General features: G+C 44.0%; 1 protein-coding gene across 5 annotated transcripts in view; it reads left to right on the plus strand.

Annotated features, from left to right (window-relative positions):
• SLC20A2 (solute carrier family 20 member 2) overlaps positions 1 to 18,008 on the plus strand; it is a 58,653-nt gene extending 40,645 nt beyond the window's left edge. For 3 of the 5 annotated variants that reach the window (XM_051618467.1, XM_051618466.1, XM_051618468.1), the window contains exons 9-11: positions 10,289 to 10,474; positions 11,183 to 11,267; positions 16,309 to 18,008. In XM_051618467.1, coding sequence (XP_051474427.1) covers positions 10,289 to 10,474; positions 11,183 to 11,267; positions 16,309 to 16,473 — 436 coding nt within the window. In that variant the 3' untranslated portion in view covers positions 16,474 to 18,008. Of the gene's footprint in view, positions 1 to 10,288; positions 10,475 to 11,182; positions 11,268 to 11,765; positions 11,851 to 16,308 lie in introns of all 5 variants that reach the window. The other 2 variants (XM_051618469.1, XM_051618470.1) reach the window with 2 other exon arrangements.
• Positions 18,009 to 22,444: the final 4,436 nt, after the last annotated feature.

Consider the following 22,444-nt stretch of genomic DNA (forward strand, 5'->3'; position numbering starts at 1 on the left):
GCTGACAAAATCTCAAAGTTGGTTTCAGAAATGTTTCTCTGCACCTCCTTGCCCTCCGTCATCTGGACAGATCCCTGTGAAATAGTGTGTCTTCACTCACTCATTTGCCAGCCTCTTTCCCTTCAAAAGCTTGGCCCTGTTTTATTCCACAAAGTACAAGGCTTTTGACTGAAGGATGTAGGATGTGTGGTCAGGATGGGGCTTTTTATACCTTTCTCATCTGCACTCACATTACTCATCTGCTTATAATGTTACTTTATCTCCAGGGCCCTATTGCACCTCTCCAGTTTGGTGGCACATGGCAGAAGGGCATTTTGGGTGGTTTTGCTCTCTCCCTGGGAACATTGTGTATTTTTCCCTTAGGATTTGGCTGGGCTGTCTCTTCCCTAGGCCTGGAGCAATCCACTTGGTATTTAGTAGGCGTTCTTTCCGGTATCATGATAAGGTCCCGTGAGAAATCCACTCAAGAAGCTGCTTTTCGAAGCATCGGTCCTTATTTGGGTTGTAGCTGGGGCTGTACTGAGTCCCCTTCCCACTGAACCCTCGCCGTGTTAGCCATGCTCTGCCAGTGTCAGTTTCAGCATTTGCAGCAAGGCTTTGCAGTGTTCATAACTTCCACAGTCCTCCTTAGGCATCTGGGCAAACAGCAAGGAGAATGATTATTACTCTTCACTTTTGTCAGTCACCCGATTTAAGTTGCAGCTCGTCTTGAAAACACTTACAAACATGTCTCTTCTCTCCCTGTCTGTCCACTGTCCTGGGAATTTGGAAAAGGTCTTTCTGAAGAGCCTTGTTGTCTTGGCTCTTGCTATTACTCCCTTCATAGCCACGGGGATCTGGCTTCAGGAAGGAGTCCAGAGTCCCTTCATCTTCTGTATCAAAGGGCAGTGGTACAACGTTCTTTCCTTGAGGATGGTCTTCATTGATCAGGACCTCTGCTCTGAACACACTGGGCAAGAGCAAAGACCCATGGAGGCTGGTACCCATGGCTCTGCAAGTGACCAGCAGTGAGTGTTGACAGCAATGTAGCAATAAGGACAAACACTGATTATATTTCTTGTAATGCACCCTGCGAAACACCACTGCAGAAATTTCACAGCCTACCCCAGTAGGTGCCCCCCGCTCATTTATTCCCTGTAGGTGGTGTCTGTACATACTTGTCAAGGACTCACATGTTTGTGCAAACATCACTTGTCTTTTCTGTAGAAGGCAAAGGTATTAAAGTTTTTTTTAGAAGCGATCTGTAGGGATGCAACCAGATCAGAAATCAAATTTGGTGTTGATAGGAGCTGGACAGGATGAAAGACAAGGTTTAGACTCTGTGCTGTATGCTTTGTTGCATCTTATAGCCTAATTCCCCCAGAATTCTGAATTTGGACTGGCTTGTTGCCTTGACAGTACTCTTTCCTGAAAATTCACAGTTTTTAGTGTTTTGCAGATCTCTGCTTCTCTCAGTGATCCTACCAAATTTACCAGCAAGCATGGGATTTTATTAAATGCTATTTATTCCAAAATCTCTTCTTAAGCTGAATTCCTATAATTGCAAAACTGAAGAATAAGTTAGCTTCATTTTGTCAAAGCTGCAGTAAGATGTTCATGGGTGTAGGACTGGGTAGGAACCCATCCTTGCTTTTGTACTGAGTTTCAACTAAGCAGTAAAAATTAAAAACCCCTTTGTATACCAAAAAGGTTGAGTAGATAAAACACTCTGGGAATGCAGATAGATATCTATCCTGTGGATTATGTAGCAGAGACATTTTGCCAGTCTTTGCCTAGCAGAGCAGAAGACTTCTTACTGGGCTCTTGGCTCTTCTGCATGTTGCATAAAGATCTGCAGAGCTCAAAAGGCAGTGTGTTGTTTTAAAAATAATGCAGTAGGACCTAGCTAGTAGCATGGCTTTCTGTCCACATTTCCTTAAGAAAGCAAGCCTTGGCAATCTGTCTTCCACTGAAGGCTGCTATCTTTTAATCTCCCTCCTTCATTCACATTCCTTCTGCTCATTTTAGGTGCTGCTGTCAAGCTGCTTCTCAATTTCTTTTTTTTTTTTTTCAGCCTTCAATTCTGTCCTTAAAATCCCCTTTCTTCTGCATTTGGTTTTAAGTTGCTCACTCATTTAAGGCAGCACTTCCATTTTCCACATCTTTTTCTTTGGACTTGTCTCCTACATTTTTCTTCCCTGTCCTGGAACTCACTCTCTTTCCATGTTTTCTATTTATTTTCCATTTGCTGATGTTCCTTGAAGGGACAGGAGGAGATAAGAGAAGCAAAGAGAGAAAAGTTAAAAGCTAATATAAAAATTAAAAACTGTGACTAGTTACATGATGTGTTTTAGAGCATTTTTAAGCATGAGGCATATGGTACAGACTGAACCATGATGTAGTTCAGAAACACTTTAGGGAGCAAAAGTGTGTCCCGTATAGTTTGGAGAGTACTTTAGTGGGCAGAAAATCATATGGACATAGAATCACAGAATACAATCACAGAATGTTTTGGGTTGGAAAGGATCTTAAAGATCATATAGTCCAACCTCTGCCATGGGCAGGGATCCCTCCCACTAGACAAGGTTGCTCGAAGCCCCATGCAGCCTGCCATTGAACACTGCCAGGGAGGGGGCATCCACAACTTCCATGGGCAACATCGCCATTGTTTCATTGTCCAGGCTTTTCCCCTGGGATCTGGAAGAGTTAAATCAGTAGTTTACCTTTGGCTATAGAACTAACTCATAATAAGGGCACCTAGAGGCTAGTTTCTTCCAAGATTATGCTTTTTAGCATCATAATGATACCAGCCATCTTGGCTGTAGGAGCTGATGTTTGGAGCAGTTAGGGCTCGTGTTTAGGCTGATATCAACAGGGATCCTGGCTGGAACAGTTGTGTGTGAAAAGAAACAGAGAGTCATGGTAACTCCTTATTTGGGTGACTGTTTTGTTCAGTCCATCCCCTCCTGCCCCCCTGCTGCAGAGCTTATATGCACTGTGTCAAAGATGCTGGAGCTCTTCCAGGGCTGGGACTAACTAAGCCAGGCTGAGAGCCTTGTGACATTATCATGCACATGGGCTGAATGAAATCTAAAGAATTTAAAATCCCGACTAAATGTGTTGGGACAGAACCACTGAAAAAATGTTGTTGTTGAACTTAATTAGCAGCACCAAGTGAGCAGGTCCCACTGGCTCAGCACCCGAGCACAAAGGGAGCATGTCAGGTCATTGCAAGGGCAATGGGAGAATAAAAAGGGCAGGATGGAAAAAAAGACCTGGGCCAGGAGTGTGACACAATGAGAGCTGCCAGCTTCCTAAATTCTTGTTAAGAGCCAGCTTTCCAGAGAGGCCAGAGGCTGGGCTTCGTTGGCTGTCCGGGATCATGTACACCTATGGTTGAGTTGGACTGAGTTTATTTTCTGTATGTGTAGGCTGGTTCAGCAAGAATCATGATGATCCAAAGCTCAGCACTGCAGCCACAGCAGCCTGGCTATATACATGCAGGTAGCTGGAGAGTTGCTGAAGCTGGCGGGTTTATGCTGTGTTTCAAAGCCTGGAAGCATCTCTGAATTAACTAGTGCCCAAAAACAAGGGCAGGTGGGCAAGCTGTTTTCGAAATGGCTAGAGAGGACTGCTCACCCCATAGCTATCTTCTGTGCTGAGCACAATGGTGGCTGTGGCTGCTTTGCTACTAGGTTGGAAATGAGAAAGCTATGTGTAAACAGTGCGTTGGCCCCACAGCCCGTCCAAGCAAATGGGAAGATGCTTTTGCTGACTCAAGCAACCTCTGGAGCTGGTTATTGCTTGAATTCTTGCAAAGTGGGATGACCCATGGAAAGATGCTGTAGGTTGACATATGAGGTTTGCTGATTAAAATTTGCTGTGGAAGAAAACCCTAAGCCTTGTGCTCCTACACACCTGTCTGTGTTTAGTCTTTTCTCATACAGATTCCTTCTCCTGTGAATGGGTAGCCTCTTCTGTCTCTTCCTATCCCTGCTCTCCACCTCAGACCATCATTCCAGCTGTTACAGAAAAAGCTCTGGGGATGACAGAAGGAGCTTGATTTGTGTGTAGGCATCCACCCTAGGTTCATGGATTCCAGCCATGGAGTAATGTGCTTTATTATTGTGATGGTGGCTGGAGCCGTGATGCTCCAGCTGAACAGGATGGCCACAGACCATGCCACCCATCTGTGTCTGTGCATAGCAAGGTGCAGGTGGTTCTGAAGGTTGGCTGGTGCTGCAGGGGGGAGAAATCTGCTTGCAGATGTTTCATGGTTGTGCAGGGGATCTCAGTTCCTGTTGCATAAATTGCTTGAATGTGGCTGCTCTAATTAGATTTCACATGGAGGACTTAAGGGCTTGCATATTCATACTTAGTTATTATAGGAAAAAGGGATCATTCATGTTAGGGTCTGCAGGAAATGCCATATAGATTTATGGCACAACCTTGACAAAGAATGGCTCTTATTTTTCAAATTATATAGGCTATGTTACTGAACACAGGATTTAAAACTCTTTCAGAGCTATAGTAAAAATGTTTAGACATTTTTATATATTTCTACACCTTCTCTCAGTGATTTTAGGGAAACTGATCTGCTACCAGATTGGGAATTCATTGCTAAGCAAAGAAATGTGGGTGATGCTAGGAAATGCCTGCTTGGGAATAGGAAACTTCTCCTTTCACTTACCTCCCTACAGTCTTCACTGTAGTTTTAGGTTAGACCACAGCAGTGGGACTTCAGTGGGACTTGCCTTTTCCCCTTTTCCTAAAGCGAATGCAATGGGATTAAAGGAGGGAAGGATGAGAATGTTGCCAGTATCTCAGCAGAGAGTACAAAGAGCTTAGTGGGATTCAGTCTCCTGGCTAAATAAGGAATCTAAAGGAGCTATAATAAGGCTGGATTACAAAATGAGTATTTCTTATTTCCTTCCTGAGAGCTGCAGTCAAGATCACTTAGAATAATTAGGAAACTAATCTGTCCATTATAATTACTGAGAGCATCCAGAAATCTAATTTCTTCCCTTTTTAATAGAAGTCCATCCTGAAAATGAAGCCTAGGTCCTGAGTAGATAGGAATCTTCACTTATGTCCTTAATTGTGCAAGTATGGGGCATCTTTGTTGTACCCTGCAGGCAAGCCAGAGAACAGCAAGAAACAGGGGCTCAGGTGGGCATGGATTTCTGCCCCATCCTGCTGCGAGCAGGGCCCGTGACTGAGCTTGCTGGTGGGAAGCTGATGCTGGTGGGCAAGGGGGAGGATAGACCCAACTCTCTGGTGTCCAGGGAATTAGGGTTTCAGGGCTAGCAGCATTTACAGTATGCAGTGGTCAGCTGCAGGAAGAAATACATAGCCTTCCTGACTTATTAATGCTCCCAAAGCTTGCACTTCACTGAGCACAGCTGTGACACACTTATTGCACTAGGGTATATGCACTATGTCAAAACTGTCCGATTATTTGAAGTAGGGTGAAACTCTCTCGATAATCTGAGATCTCTGGAGATTAGGACTGTTTTTTTTGTTGGTATATACAGGCATATCTTCCTTTCACCCTTACTCAACTGGGTGGTGTCTCTGGGCGTAACTGCAGCATGTTCAGAAATATCATTCCACTTCTTTTCCCAGTGGAGTGTTCATTTCTGAAATCCTGGTTTGGGAAATAGTCAGATGACTGGAGGTTTTGTAATTAAATTTGTCATATTGGAAGCCTAATTTCTCAGATAGCTATTTTGCTCATCATTCAGTTTTAATCCGTGATCATGTAAGTGTCAAGCTTCTTATACTCAGCTAGAAAAAGTGGCTAAAACACGATCAGCTTTTTCAGGGAGCAGAGAATGAAAGCATGGTCATCAACTAGTCTGTGGATCATGGATTATAACACAAAGTTTATTCAGAGCGTATAATTCAAATGCAATTACATTTTCTTCTTTAGCAACTTGCTAGTCCCCTCAAGTAAGAAGTAGTGAGGTTGTCACAAGCCGGTACTGGGGGGCTACGGTAATAGAAATGTTGGTAGTTCATAAAATATTATGACAAGTTTTATGGGATTTGGTGATAGAGCATTCAGCTGATAGCATCCTTCTGATACTGAAAAAAAAAACCTTACTTAGAAAAAGAAGAAAAAAAAAAATATTGTAGTCCTCATTCCTCCAGAAAAGGGCCTGGACTTGTGACCCTAAGGTACCTATAAATCTATGTGTGTGCATGGGAAACTAATTTCTAAGCCCATCTCGTGATAGCTGAATGTGGGGTGGCTTGTCTGTAATACTGTCTGTCTCACAGGGGAGAGGAGAAGCCAGCTCTATTTATAATTCAGATTCACTGTCAAATGCTGTCTTTCATGACAGCTTTATAAATGGTGCGGGACAGATTCGCAACTGGCACAAGCGAGCAGAAGAAAAGTCATACCGATTCACGTTAGTCGAGCGAGCTAGTGAAATCAGCATGAGGGTCAGGCAGCACTTCAGAAACACTCAGCAGCACTTTGCCGAGCTGCCGTGACATGCCTGCAAGGACAAGCATTACTGCAGGTGGCATTCAGTCCTGTGTCATGCCTCCCGGGAAGGCAGACAGCCCCCACCCCTGCCCCTGCTCTGCAGTCCCGTGCCCTGTGAGTACCGCGTTGACAGAGCACGGCAGAGATTGTGAAAAATATTGGACATGGAAAACACATTTTGTGACAGGTAGTCTCAAAAGTTAAGCTTATTTTGTCATAATGTTTTATAAATTCATCCTAAAATAACTCATAATGGCCTCTTGTGCTCAGTGGAAAAATCGGTATTAGGTGTACAAAACTAAAGTAATGCCTTGACAGGAGTTGCTTGTCTTGGCTTTTAAACCCGATAGCTAAATAATAAGGTAACATCCTCAAAAGCATTTCAGTTGCATAGGAACCTAATGGCAGTTTTACATATAGATGCAGGTAGGGGTTCAGAGCCCTTGGGTAACCGTCTCAGGCTTTTTTCTTCGCCCTCTAAACTACCACAAATGAGATTTGGAGCTCCAGCACAAACAGGAGTTAGTTAAGACAAGTAAAAGAGCTGCGTGGGAGAGTAAGAGAAAATCACTTCTTGAAAATAGACTTGTGAAATGAGCCTTAGCCAAGCTCATGGAAGATTTGAGGTGTGCTTTCCTGCTAGTCATGTCTTGAGTCAAATGAGAGAGAACTAGTGGGAAACACTGTAAAAGCCACATCCCAGTCTAGCCAGCATCCTCGTAGTTCATCTGCTTAGTCACTCAGCTGTAGGAGACATCTGTTAACTGCAGAAGATCTCAAAGCAAAGTCTTATGTAGAAACACCTTTTTTTTTTTTCATGTGCTGTTTCTCTCTTACTCTGCTGTTGTGGCTGGTTGTCTTCTACTGATGAACTGTTCCTAGTCAACCTAGGATGATGGAGTGCACGTGCACGTACCTTGTGTAATGTCTCAAAGCTGATTATGCAGTACCAAGATCCTAGTCTTTGCAGTTCCTGAGTCAGACGCATTCATTGTGAGCTTGTGGCAGTTTTGTGGTGGAACAGGCCTAACGGCTTCTTCTAGAGCTGTTCTCCATTGGTACAGGAGGCGTAGATACCACACGCCCCTGGGACTGGACCTACTGAGCAAACCCAGAAGCCAAAGGAGCCTTCTGAAGAGCTGTGGTGGTGGTAGATTGGAGTCGCTGCACCACTGCTAGTTTACTGGCTGTTGGTAGCCTCTTGCAGGTGTTCAGGCTGAGAGGTGCCCTTGTCCCTAGGAGCTGAATGTTTCAGTCATATTGAACGCAATTTACAGAGAGAGGAGAAATCTCTCTCATGTAGCTAACCAGTGGTGCAGATACCCACAAATGAAAAGGCAGTTTATTACCTTTCTACCTTTACAAGCATATATGTATCCAGTGCTCCTCTGCTTTCTTTTCCTACAGGGAGGGTATCAGAAGTGCTGCCTCTGTGGGGATCAGTGTCATCTCTTCTGATGTGTTGAGCAGGATCAGCCAGTTGGATCCTCTGAGGCTGAGCATAAATCAGCAGAGTTTTGCCTTGCCTTCCATTGCCACAAATAAGAAAATAACCTTTTCTTCAAGGATTTAGCTCAGTTGATTCACAGAGGTGTAGCATTTGCAAGTAATTAAAACTAGATTTTGGTACAAAAGAGCATAGTTTGCTGCTGTAGCTTTTGAAGGCTTTTCTGTCTTCCCATTTACATTAGGGCTGAAAAATAACCATCCATAATCTCTTCACAACAGTCAGGAATCAGTGCCTGGGCTGACTCCCAATGTACCTGTTATAACAGGGAGGTTGTCCCCATGTCACACAGCACTATAAGAAGATCAGTTTTAGTTGCCTTTGTCCATCCTTCTACATCCATCAGTTGAAGGTACAGTGACTTACCTTTCTTTTTCTATGCACAATAAGGCACTCAAATGTGCAGATAATTTAATCCACACCTGAAAACACTGGCAAAGAACTTGCAGATCGACTTAAATATAGTAGAAATTCTTTGATCAAGAATCTCTTCTTCCTTGAAGGTAAAATAGTTCTTGCATTTAGGCACTAAGGACTTTTCACATACTGCCCTTTCAGTCACACAAAAACTCAACAAATCAAATGCATGCTCAGGCACAGTATCATACCAGAATTTTAAAGTATTTTTGCTAGTGGAAATCACTCCTTATTTAAAGTACATTTAGTTCTTCATTGCACTACCCAGTATCTTCAAACCCACCAGATTTTACTACCCATGTTAGCTCACTAATTTATTTCCAGCATCTTCTTCAAAATCTGTAGGAATTATTAATTCCTTTTTATACCAAAGAGCATTTTAAAGGATTTTTGTTTGCCTCACAGCTTGAATGTTGTTGTGTGTGTTTACGAGGGAAGATTCCTTCCTAGTCTCACTTTGCTCCAGGTCTGCTTCTCAGGCTTCAGAGCTCAATTTCTTAAGTACCAGAAGAAAGAAGGAGGTCTCGTGTTGCTTAGATGCGCTGAGCTTTGCAACGTGGAGGACCCTTCTCTCTTGGCAATTAGCAGCCTAGCACCTTGTATCTGGTAAAGATGGGATTTGGGTAAATTATTAACTGTCAGTTACGGTGGCTTGGTTTGCACAACATTCAATGTTAAAACTGGCCCTTACTCCATCTGTGTGCTTTGGAGTGAGACCAGGAACTAAATTTAGCCGGTCCTGCAGCGCTGCAGGGCAAGCATAGCTGTTGGTCCTGCCTGCAGTGCTCCCTGCCACCCGCTCTCCTTATCAGTTTACAAAGAGGGGAGCTTCCTCTTGGTTTTCAGATGTTTTGAATGACATTGGACAGGTTTGCTCTGCTCTTCTTGTGATTATTTAGACATAAGTGCAGCGCTGCTTCACTTCTTGTGCTTTTTTGCTTGTGGATAAATGCTGGTCAGCAGGACAAGCAGCTACTCAGTTTAGCAAAAGAGCTGCAAAAAACCCAAACAAACAACCAAAAAAACCCCAAACCGTTGAAGTTCTTATCTGCTTTTTAATATTTAAACCTCTAAAGTAACTGGATACCAGCTTTCAAGTTTAGCTTCTAACTCTCATGTCTAGAAACTTGATGCTTTTTTGGAATAAGCAAAGTCAGAAGTCTCACTCCGGGCACTGGAGAGTCCAGCCACCAATATCGGGTGACCAGCATTAGGAGTGGGGACTTCAGGGTTGTTGACTTTCAATGTTTTTCTAGATAGCAGCAGCAGGGTAGCAAAAAGGGCTTACACCAACTCTATGTCACCAAGAAGTCCTCTCTGATTGAGTCCAACTTGCTCTATAATGCATTTGAAGTCTAAGTCACCTTCCTGCCTGCAATCTCATTCTATCTCCAAATGTTACAGGTTGTCAGACTAGATTATATTTGTGTCTTCTTGTCTGAAATGGTAATTTTCTTCATTAATTTCCCCCTTTGAAAAAAAGAGCTAATTTAATACTTAAGTTTTAAAGATGCAGACATCCTGAATTGTAAATTTTGAGATAGTTTCAGCACAGTGCTGAAAATACTGGGTTTTGTCCCAGAATACGCGTAATGAGATATTAGCGACTCTGACATGTCAGGAAACAATTTGTAAAAGAGAAATTCCTTTTAGCATTTGCTGTAGTTATCAGTGGTGAAGTGACAACTGAAAAAGCAGCATGATAAGAGTCACTTACTGTGGTCTCTCCAAGTGAGAAAGGGTGTTGTCTGTGGGGTCAAGTCAGAGCAATGCTGCACACATGATGAAGAAAAATCACACAGAAAATAAGAGACTACTTTCAATGTTGTACATTTTATTTAATTTCAATGCATTTCTGTAACTTGGTTGATGTTTTTCTGTTTCTCCAGCAATGCAATTGGTCCCCTCGTTGCACTCTGGCTTATCTACGAGCAAGGTGGTGTAATGCAAGAGGCATCAACTCCTATCTGGCTGCTGTTTTATGGAGGTGTTGGGATCTGTGTGGGTCTCTGGGTCTGGGGGAGAAGAGTTATCCAGACCATGGGTAAAGACCTCACTCCAATCACACCATCAAGGTATGTGCACAGTTGTCATTTTGGTTGTGTGAACTTTCTGTGTGAACCAGTCTGAGAAACTGCTGCTCCAGTAGTTTGTTTGTAATGCAGTCTGCTGGATTTGCTGTGCTTTGATTTTAATGATAACCTGGCTTTGACTTCTCCGTCTTTTTAACAAATGAAAGAGAAAAAAAGAGGAAAAGGAGAGAGGAAGAAAGAATGAGAAAGAAAGAGAGAAAGGAAAAAAAGATAACCCTGTAAACTAATATTGAATGTGTTTGAGCTGTAGAGGTCTACTTGAACACTCTTCTTTTTATTACCTAATTAACGTGGCAGAAGGTGCATTTGGAAATGGCAAGATCACAGCTTTCCCAGTGCACTTCAGAATACCAAAACCACATGTGTTTATTACAGTAATTTTTGTCCTTAATGCATACTCGACCTCTGCTGGTGTTTAACTGAATTACTAATTAGGCAGAATTCACTGCAGTGTAGAGTAGTAAAAGTCCCTGACGCAATGAGCTGTGCAGCCGGTTGCTACAGATGATTAGCCTGTGTGGTTCCCATTACTCAGCCCTTCCTTGTTCTCTTAACTTATTCCTGTGATAAAAATCAGTTGGAGATAAAACAGTCGGAAGAAGAAACGGGTAAGACTTTGGCACGCTGCATGGTATCAGTCCGAGCTGATGCAAAGAGTGATTGTGAAGTGTTTTCTTATGCTTCCCGCAGTGGATTCACTATTGAGTTGGCTTCGGCGTTCACAGTTGTGGTAGCTTCCAATGTTGGACTTCCTGTCAGTACTACACACTGCAAGGTATGCCTTTGCCCAGCGACTGCAGTCAAGGCAGTCTGGACTATTCATCTTAAAATTGTGCCCCTTGAGCCAGTGGATAATGGCACGACAAGGGGAAAACAGCTGCTCATGGAGGATGATTAGGTGGAGGTGCATCAGCGCGTCTCAGTCATGCCAGTGACATGGGGAAATAATCAGGCTTCCAAAATACGCATTGGAGTTGTCACAGTGAAGTCACTGCAATTGAGCACAGTGTGAACTCCAGAGCTGTGGTTAAAGAAAAACAGCACTTACAAAAACATGACCTTGATTTTAAAGCAAACAATTACAAGGAAGAACCTGGTTTCCTCCGACGGTGCCATTTGAACCTGGTTGGGTAGCATTTCTCTCTTGTTCAGAGGCTGCGCACCATTCATCACTTATACTTCACTTTCTGGTTAAGTGCATGGCATGGGATTTCCTGCATATAACTCTTTTACTACAGGTTTTCCATCTGTCTTTTTTTTTATTTCTTCACAGTGGATTTTGCATTGAAGTAATGTGTGCGCTAACGGTACTTGTAGCCTCAAATGTGGGTATTCCAATAAGCTCCACCCATTGCAAGGTATTGGAGTTTGCAGTGATTCCATCAGTAAATCACATCACTAGGACAAACCATAACAAAATTCAAGAGATACCAATTGCTGCAGATTGCCTTCACTATGCGATGCACTGTGCAGACTAGTGCAAAGTGAGGAGGACTGACTGCTTTTAAAGCTGGTATGGCCAAGCAAAATCAGTGTTACAAGCAATTGCACAAAAGTCTGGAATGTCTTTCACCCTTACATGATCATATTGAACTAATATAGACATATTAAAATAATGTAGACTTGTAGTTTGTGTGGTCCTGGTTACATGCAATTTAGAGCCACCTGTCTGTCTGAGAAACACTGCTCCATCATTAAGCTAATATTTTAATGTCTCTCTTCTTTTAAACCAACTTGTCCTCACTTTTGTGCATTATAGTACAAAATCTGGTCCTTGTAATTAGCACTTTAATTGAGGTTGTTGGCTTTGTTTTTTTTAAAAAAAAACCCAAACAAAAAACCCCAAACAAACAGTTTGAAGAATAGATATAGGCTGCGTAATGGGCAGAATTTAATTGTGTCATGTGATGTGCTGTGTGAGGCAATTTATGTGGCTTGCAGGCAACAGGGAGTATGTGGACATTTACACTGCTGGAAGAACATAGTGGGAATTTGGAATTTTGTCTCCCAGAAAATTCCCAAGTCAAATATCCCATCTTTTATTCCTTTGCTTCTTCATGGATTCCCAAGCTCTTGGACACACAGAGCTGTCTGTATTCCTCACCCTCTGGCAGGGTATGAGGAAGCCCCTCCAAAATCAGGCTCCAGAGCAGCAAAGCTCTTCTGATTCAGGACAATACCACCAAGCCCTACAAGAGCCAGATCCTGTAGGATTCACTACTGCACCCTGAGGACCTTGGAGCCCTTCCAGCTCTGGCTGGGGTAGGCAGGTTTTTGGGGCCAACTGCTCCACAGCATGGCAGGCAGGCTGGCAAGAAGCCGGGCATCCTTGCCTGTGACATTGACCTGGTTCCCAGTGAAAGAGTCAATGAAATCCACACATCCTGCAGAACAACCCAAGTTGGTTCAATTGGCCTTTTTCTAGTGAAAACCATTTCTTCAGAAAGCCTTCCTCTATTGCAAAATAATTTCTTTCTTTTGCTGTAGAGTTCTTTGAGAAGCAGCCAAGACTAGGCTGCTCTGAAAGGCTGTTCAGATTTCCTGGTATTGGCCAAACTCTGGTTCCTGTGAATCAAACAGGGAGGGGAAAAATAATAACAACGTGATCCACTTCTAAAAATGCTTGCCTGAAACCACCGCCCTGTAAGCTGACTGGTATATCAAATGCATGATGAAGACTTTGCCAGGGAGAATAATACAGCTTTGATTATCCCAGTTGCGTGCCTGAAACACTTCTCGCCAACCAGTCATAAAAGAGAAGATACATTTTGGTACAGACAAAAAGACAGAATTTAAAAAGAAAATGTCTCAGAAGCCAAAAGCTAATGAGAGGGCAGCATTAGGAGGTATTCATTGACTCAACACAGTTAAAAGCTTAGTCTTTTCTATCTGCAGAGCTAAGTAATTATTTTTAAAAAATGCTTCCATGAAAGCAGTTAATGTGGTTAGTCTGTGTCTGCTCCCTGTAGTTGGCTTTATCTCATTAGAGGGATCATTCTTAATGGGACGATCCACTTTGCAATAGGATTAGATTGTTCCAGGATGTCACATTATTATAACTGACTCTGTTTCAGAAAAATGAGATCCTGAGTTGAAAGATCCCAAGTAATCAACACATGATAAAGCAAACCACTTGTAACAGATGTATTCCTTGTTTTCTCTGAGAGCCCAGTGAACAAATAAAAGAGCTATTATATACAATTTCCTCTGTGGGAAAATGCCTCTCTGAAAGTGCTGTCAGCCGTTGAGACAGAAATGCCTTCCTAAAAATCAGCAGAAAAATTTATTTCAGCCTAGGAATGAAAAATAAAAGGAGTGAGCTTAGTCCTAAGCCTCTGGCATCAGGGAGTGAGAATCCTTCTTTCCCCTAACATTTGTTCCACAACAAAATAGCATTTGCTAAAGCAGGAGCCCTACCAAAGGGGTGTCAGTCAACTGAACATGCAGCAACGAGATAAAGTGGTGGCAAAAAAGGAGCAGTGTGAAACACTTAGGTGGAGGGAGTCCTTTTTTGAGGTGAAAGGTGAAATAGTAGACTATAATGAAAAATGGAGACCAAGTTTGAAGGAAAGCTCTGAGCAGCAGTTTTCAGGTCTTGGAGCAGATGTGATAGCAAACTGGAGACTGGCAGCAGGAAAAAAGCATTAGCTCTGAGAAAAAATCACCAAGACCTCTCAGATCAGGAGCTGTATTCAGTCTTAATTCAGAGGCTTTGGTCTACATGAGGTAGACACTGCCTGCTATGCCTGTCCTAAATCTACAGCTCAGCAGCTTTTCCACTCTCGGTGCCTGCTGAGAGCCTGAACTGCACCTTCATCCTTGCCATGAGTCAAAGGGAAGTCCCTCTGAAAGCCTCCAACTCCAGAGGGCCTGAAGGAAAGACCTAACCTTTTGAGCCTCCAAAGGAATTTGGGAGTCTGAACATGGTAGCCACATTACCCTGCCTGCACCTGTGCAACTTCCCTTGGGATTCAGCACTGCAAAGGCAGTGTGGTGTGAATGTGTACCTTGCCTGTCTGCTGCCCAGGTAGGAAATGATCATCTTGAATCTTACACATAGTGCCTGTTGTTTATTCTAAGTTGTGAGATGTAGAAATAAACAAGCATTTCTCATCTGTAAGAGACTGAATCTGTTCACATACGGGTAAAACTAGAGTGCAGGAGTTAAATGCTTTTTCTGTGCAAAAGTGACTTTGCTGAGGTCATACTGTAAGGTCCTTTTTGCTCCTATGATTTTGGAGTTTTGAAAAGTATTCTTGGTGTTGCTATGATGGAATTATCATGTTCTGTGTGTTATTATGATATGCCATTGCACAGGACCAAGAGAGTCAAAAGCATTTCTGCAATGCTTTAAGCAGAGCATACTGAAGGCAAACTGCACTGGTTTCAAACCAGTCTCAAAGTAGATATCATCTGAAATTCTGCAGACGGTGTAGTGTCCCTACACCCAAGTTTTAGCTACTCTCCTAACCTCTAGCCCATCAAAATCACTATTAATAAACTAAACTTTAATAATCTTTAAAACAGATTACCAATGCCATCATTGCTGATACCTTTTAAATTTCAGGAAGGAATTGGAGATCATTGTAGGTATACTGTGTCTTGGAGCTTCCTTTCCTTCAAAACAGGATATTCCTTGCACATTTCTTGCTGGTTTACCATTTGCTTTGAATAGACTTGCACTGATTACACATTTTTGTTAATGGCAGGGAGGGCCACTTCCAAGGCAGAAAGAAAACGCAGCATTTGTGAAGTTTTTGCATAATTTTTCACCAGAAATGTTTTTTCTCAGTCGAGTTCTTTCTTAAAAAATAATAGGCTGGGGTTATACCTGAGCTTACTAACAGAAAATAAATTTGAAGGAAGAAAAGGCTGTAGCTTTGCCCATGCCATTGTGTGTTTTGTCTTCAAAAACCATTCCCCACTTGAAGCCAGACCTCTTGATGTCTGTGCAGTCTGCATGCCCCATAGCATCAGGCTGATTGATGTCTTTGTCTGCAGGGAGGATGTTAGCTCTGGATGCTTGGCTTGGCTGGCTGCTCCAGAAGGGCTGGTTTTCCTCAGAGGCCTTGGGCTGATGAGTTCGATGTAGGGCAGCGGTGCTGGGCCTAACCTTGTGCTGTCTGTCTGGCCCTTGCCCGGTTACCATTGCTGCTACGGGGTGGGCTCAGCTGCTTAACATTGCTGTTGCTGTCCTGCTTATAGCCCACAGTACTGAAATAGATAGAGGTGCTGTTTGGAGTCAGCTCCACATGCCAGGCTAGAAGCTGCAGAGGTTCAGCAGCTGCTGGGTAAACAGGCAGGACATCCCAAACAACCAAGAGGACAGGCAGGTGAGACAGAAACCGTACTAGCTATCCCAACCTTCCCCATGCCACACTCTCCAGTAGATCCTTAAAAAAAACTCTCTTGGTGTTTCCGTGATTCAGGCTGCAGTCTGGCCAGGCTTGGTGGGTGCTTGCCCTTTCCCTACAGACTGAGTCAGCCACTGGGTGGGTGGAGGGCTGCCTCAGTTGCACTCATGGCAGATCCAAGAGCTAGCAGGACAGAGAAAAACCCACAAATGTATTTATTTTTCTTTGGCTGATCCCAAGACCCCTGAATATCAGGTTACCATTGAAAAATAAAAGTTAATGCACCCTGGAATTGCCACTCTCCTGCCACCCCACCAGAACAGAGCCATCTTCATCATCAGGGGCTCCTTTACCTCAGAGATTCACTTGGTATCAGCTGACTGGCATTGGTGTGGCCGTGGGCACGTGACGGGGCCTCGGACCCATGCCTGACATCTTGTCTCTCTCCCCTGCACTACCAAGGTGGGCTCCGTGGTGGCCGTTGGCTGGATCCGCTCCAAGAAAGCTGTCGACTGGCGCCTTTTCCGCAACATCTTCCTGGCATGGTTTGTGACTGTGCCGGTGGCCGGCTTGTTCAGCGCCGGTGTGATGGCACTGCTGATGTACGGGATCCTGCCTTACGTCTGAAGAGCCTTCTCCGCCGGGAAGAGGGGAAATGGCCAAGCGACTACCGAGGGGAGAAGCCTTCCCGTGAAAGAATCAGTCAGAGAAGACCCATTTTCCATATCTAACTTCTTATCTACTGTACATAACAATGTGTCATACTGGTGACATGGTGATGTGGTGCCATTTCTTATATATGAAAGAAATATATATGCATATAGTAGGTAACAATACCTAAGTTATATTATCAGTGGGGTGAAAATAATTGCCTAGAATTTAATATTTAGTAAAATTTGTACATAGTGTATCATTTTGGTGGCAATTTTTTAATCTTTTGAAGAAGAGTATGGATTAGGAAATGTTTCTTGTCCATTCGATAAAAGAAGAAGCGAGGTACATGACTGCATAACACATGAATTTTTTTAAAGCTATTAAGATACTGGAACAAAAGAAAATGTGCAGAAGTGCTTTTCATAAAATAACGTTGTTCATATCATATTGATCTTTGTGTATCATAGTGTGATGGTTATGGCTGTGTAAATACTTACAAACAGTAACTTTTAAATGGTGCATTTCCCTTATATATTTTGGATAAGAAAGTTTAGGAACTACCAAAGAAGCAGGGGGAATAGCTTGCCAATACTATGTTGTTGTCTACATGTGTGGGCGTGTGTTGTGTTTCCCCACCTCTAATTCAACGTTGTTTTCACCAAGCTCCTGCCAGCGAGGCTGGGACAGTACTGTTCATGTCTTAATGTAACTTTAAAAAAAAAAAAAAGCACACAAAAAAGTTAGTTCTCGTTAATTAGTAGGCAGACCATGTTTTGCCAAGTTAGCTGATAGTAGACCAACTTCATTTTGTGGGTTGAAGTATCTCACTGCTCACCTTTTACCTTTCCCCTTCAAGTCTCAGCTCCTGATTGCCCTGCTATCAATTCCAGCGAGTGAATTGACTGTCAGCTTTCCCTTTGTCTGTCCATCCAGCCACAAACGCACACTCTCAGGTACAGGAGCAGTACCGTGGGGTGCCCGGCACCCCTCTGTACAGGATCAAAGGGCAGCAGCAGGTAGGAAACAGGCTTAGCCCTGGTTTTGTGGTTGAAGGTACAGGCGCCCGCGGGAGCACTGACCCGCGCAGGGGCTGGCGTGGGGAGCACGGTGAGGATGTGAGCTGATGCTGGGTCCCTCCCAGGGAGTCCCATCCCACGCCATAGCTTGCTGGCCTCCAGTGTGCTGCTGACCACGAGGAAGGGATGGGAACCTGGCCCTGTGTGGATGGAGATTGAGTGGTAACCAGCATTTGGGATGAGATCTTTTTTCATGACTGCTCAGGAGGAAATGGCTAGCTACATCCCCTGCACGGCTTTGGAAAGCACATCTGGGGGAAGGTCACTGTTTCATGGGTGGGAGGGAAAGGGCATGGGGTGCCTGGAGGAGGTTGGGAATCTATTACTGTTTAAATGCTGCTAAAATTTTGATAAAATGTTCTTGGTACTCCATTGTGACTTTTCCATTGGTCATTCATACTAAATTTATAATAAAAAGATAAACAGCCCCTATCACTCTTTGCCTCTTGGGTTTTTCAAGCAGTACTCAGCCATGCCAGCTGTAATGGGAAGGCAGCTAAAACCTACTCCTTGGCAGCTGCTGCCTTTTGTTCTTTGTCTGCTGGGGTTGGTGGGGATGAAACCACGCTCTGTTTGGTGCTGACAAAACCTCCCTTTTCTTCCTGCCATCCTGGCAGCCCCAGAACCCACCCAGCCCTTGCTCTGCCCAGGGCTTGGCTCACGGCATCTCCCCTGCGGGGTTTGAGAGCTCAGGAGCTGCTTCAGATTCATCGACCAAGCACTTGCTGGCTCCGACTGCCCTCCTCCTCCGCCCCCACACACACCTCCCACCACCTTACCCCTCTTTTCTGGGGCTCTGTAAGCATCTCCATCGCTGCAGCACCGTCGCACTCAGTTTCCAACCCCTTTGAAACGCTACAGCTATGGTATAAATAGTGCTGGCAAATGGGTGGATGAGCAGTGGCTGAATGAGCAGAGCAGCTGCAGTGGAAAAGGATGGAAGGACTCCCCCTGTCGTAGCAGTTGCATAAACAAATGCCTGCCCAGTGGCCCAGCAGCTTGCCACCTTGTTTTATCTGCAGAGACAAACCTGACTTCTCTTATTCCACTGGCAGGGACCCAGCTGCAGCCCTGCCTGACACAAGCAGCATGCAAAGGGCTGTGCTGGCTCTGGGGGTATGTGATGCATCTAGGCATCTTGTCAACACACACATTTATGAATAAGACTGTTATGAGGGAAATGCGCGTCTCCAAAATATCCCCACCTCAAATACAATAACCTTTAATCTGGAGAGAGATGGCAAACCCGAAGTGACTTTCTCCATGCCACAGGGGTGTCCCTTGCCACCCCAGGGAGGCAGAATCACTGCAGGAGAAGCACAGCTGGTGAAATGCCTTGAAAATATGGACATGATAAAAAATGTCCTTTACTCAGGCAACTATCAAAATAGGTAAAAATCTCGTCAGAGCAAGACACAGTGGATTTTTTGCATTTTTGCAGTAGCTTGGGGGCTCAGTGGGGCCTGAGAGCTGAGCCTTGTTTAGCCAAGACTCATTCAGCAAGCAGATGTTGATAGACCTTGGCACAGACAGGGGATGCTTTGCACCCTGCAGGGCTGCCCTGTCCCCTGAACTCAGTGCTAAGTCAGAAGTTTTCTCACCATGGTTCACAGCCATCAGGGTTACAGGTCTGGGCAGGGCACAGGACGTCATGGTTGCCATCAGACAGACCTTGCTGTGTGCTGAGGGGAAGCATGCACAGGCTGCTGGGGGCCAGATGCTCATCCTTCAGGAAAAGTGAGAGCAAGAAACAGATCAGGAGGTAAGAGAGACAGAAACCTGATGAAAATATTTGTTAAAAATTCTTTTAACTGAGGAAACGCAGTTCTGAATTTTGGAAACTGAAGCATCTACTGTGTCTCATGGACCAGTGGTAAAATACTTGACTCAAACCAGCCTGAGAAGGAGAGCCAGCTGGCAGGGCATGAGGGTGCTAATAGCCTCTAATTACCCTCATCAACATCTGGTGCCTCCAGTCTCCACCCACCTACTTGCCAGATTTCCTAGCTTGTCTTCGGTTTACTTCATCCTTGCAGTGGTGGTCACTGGGCTGTTGCTGGGACTTGTGATTACGACCAGCTCTGCGCTGCTTGGCAGTGTGCCCTGCATTGGTGAAGTTGCTGTGGTCTGGTAACCTGTGCATCCTGGTTTGTCCTCCTCGAGGGAGCTGCCCTGTGCTTCCAGCACCCTGTTGCTGGGCTCTCACCTCCAAGCTGAGTGCCCATGCACTAGAAACTGGTCAGACTGGCTGAACACCCGTTGGGACAGAGGCTCTGCCCATGCCACAGGTATGGTGTTTTTTACTTAATGCTCCTTGCAAGGCCATGTGTGGTGCAAGAGCCCAGAAAATGCAACTGGGGAACGTGTGGGGCAGGGCAACGTGAGGGCAGAGGACCCTCAGTGTGCTTGCAGGAGAGAGACTTGAGTTGCTTTGTGAGAGCTCTTAGCCCAAACTTGAGGATCTGGGTGGCCCTGGACTGCAAGATGATGCTGAAAAGAGTTGGACAGGTGCATATTTTGGAGAGCAGAAGATGCTTTGTATGAGGGTCTGTGGAGCTTATGTGCTGCCACTTCTTTAGGAAAGGCAACTGACAAGAAAACTTTCTCTTTTTTTGAAAGCTTTAAGGACCTCTGGTTTTCTGTTCTTCCTTCTGTTGAGCTTGCTTTAGCAATACTAATGAGATGGTCTGATGGATCTGATGGAGCATGGATTCCACCTCCTGGTCATCAAAAGAAACTCAGAATGGGAGCAAGATTTTATTGCCACTGTGAAGCTTTTTAAGTCTCCTTCTAGGTGGTAAAGCAGAACATAAAGGAATTGTAAAGAACAAACATGGCACATTCCTTTGCTGTGAGTGGCTCAAACATACAGAATTTGAGATGCTGCCTCTCATGACAGCTGGGGTTCTCAGTCTCTGAAAACTGCCTCCACCAACAGTCCATATCTCTTCTCCAGCACAAAAGGAGAGGGTGCTTGTACCTGTGGATGAAGTTGCCAGAGTCAGGGAAAGACAAGGAAGATGTAGTACATTGCTCTTAAATGGACATGGAGTTGCTGGAATGAGTCCAGAGAAGAGAAGCCAAGCTGATGAAGGGTCTAGAGAAAAAGTCTTATGAGGAGAGGCTAAGGGAACTGGGGTTGTTTAGCCTGGAGAAGAGGAAGCTGAGGGAAGACCTCATTGCTCTCTACAAATACCTGAAAGGAGATTGAAGAGAGGTGGGGGTTGGTCTCTTCTCCCAAGTGAATAATGATAGGACCAGAGGAAATGTCCTGAAGCTGCATCAGGGGAGGTTTAGATTGGATATTGGGAAGAATGGGCTCCCCAGGAAGGTGGTAGAGTTACCATCCCTGGACATATTAAAAACACACGTAGATGTGGCACTTCAGGACATGCTCCTAGTGGGCCTGTTGGGTGTTTTTTTGATTGGTTAGGGTTTTGTTGTTGTTGTTTGTTTTGTTTTTGCTTGTTTCCTTGCTTGTGTGGGGTTTTTTTGTTGTTTTTGTTTGTTTGCTTGTGTGGTTTTTGTTTTTGCTTTTTGCCTTCTGGATGGAGGGTTGGACTTGGTGATCTTAAGAGGTCTTTTCCAACTGTAAGGATTCTGTTAACAAGGAAGATAGTCCTAAGCAAGTGGAAAAGCATTAAAACATTTTTTTATGATACTAGAACTGCTTTATTCTTGTGAGAAAATCTATTACCTTTTCTGTTTGAGGGGAAAAAATATAGGAAGGTTAATCTGAAATTACTGTCTTGCCATCTTGATGCACTTCATAATGGATGATCTTCTCTTGATCTTGTGAGAAAATTCTGAGAATCCCATTGATTCCTATGGAAAGCAGGCACACCTAGAACTGCCCAAGGTTTCTGGTCTGAATAACTGGTCTGCTCCATCTACTCGTTCATGCGTCTCGTGGATTCCTGGTGATCTCTGTAATGGAAATTGCATGTGGCATGTCTTTCACACTCATGGGCTTATCAAAGTAAAGCTGACAAGTTCTCTCTTCTCAGCCCCTGACTTTGCATGACAACCTGTAGTAGGTCTTGCCTGCTTGTAGACAGATGACGACTTCTGTTTCCCACAAGACCAGAGATGCTTTGTTAAGCTGATAATATGTCTGTCACGGAGTGCTGGGGCTAAGTGCTGCTCAAAATACACAGAAAGCAATGAGGAACTGGCACAGGAAGTCATGATGAAAGGGAGAAGGGAAACTTCAGGCTAGACCCAAGCACTGTGAAGAGCTTGGTCACCTTATTGGCATAACTGCACAAATTCAATTCAGTGGACAAGCTTTGGATGGTAGATAAAGGTGAATGCACCCATTTTTCTTTGGTTAGAGCCATGTGCTGTGTCTACCTGCTTTACAAAGTTTTAGATAGTTTTTCTAAGCACTGTGAAAAATTTGGGTAAAGCAAGCTGTGCCCAGAATCCTCTTCTTCAAGAGCTACATTATGTAAAGGCTGGCTAAAAAGATTTCTACTTATTTGGGTCACTGTTCCTCAGCACTGCAGAAAGAGGTTAAAAGGCTGTATCAATTTGCAGGCTGTTCTCTTCCATAAAAACCTGTCCCTCCTATCCCATTGTTATCCCAAATAATGTTCATTAAGGCAGAATTGCTGATGTAAATGCTTAGATAGAATTTGGGAAAAATCTCCTTGATTCACTAAGTGTTATGACAAAGGCTTCTTGTTTGTTTCATTCTTTCATTTTGGGTAGTTTACATCAAATCAGAGTAAAGATAACTTCCTTTGTTACTGAAAATGACTCCAGTTCCCCTTCACACAGGAATGCATAGACAGAAAAAGTCCTGTTTTGTAAAATAAAAGTTTGTAAGTCCTGTTAACAAATGTGAGATGTTTGCAGATGGTGTT

Source organism: Apus apus, chromosome 4 (genome assembly GCF_020740795.1).
Source record: "Apus apus isolate bApuApu2 chromosome 4, bApuApu2.pri.cur, whole genome shotgun sequence".
NCBI classification, from domain to species: Eukaryota; Metazoa; Chordata; class Aves; order Apodiformes; family Apodidae; genus Apus; species Apus apus.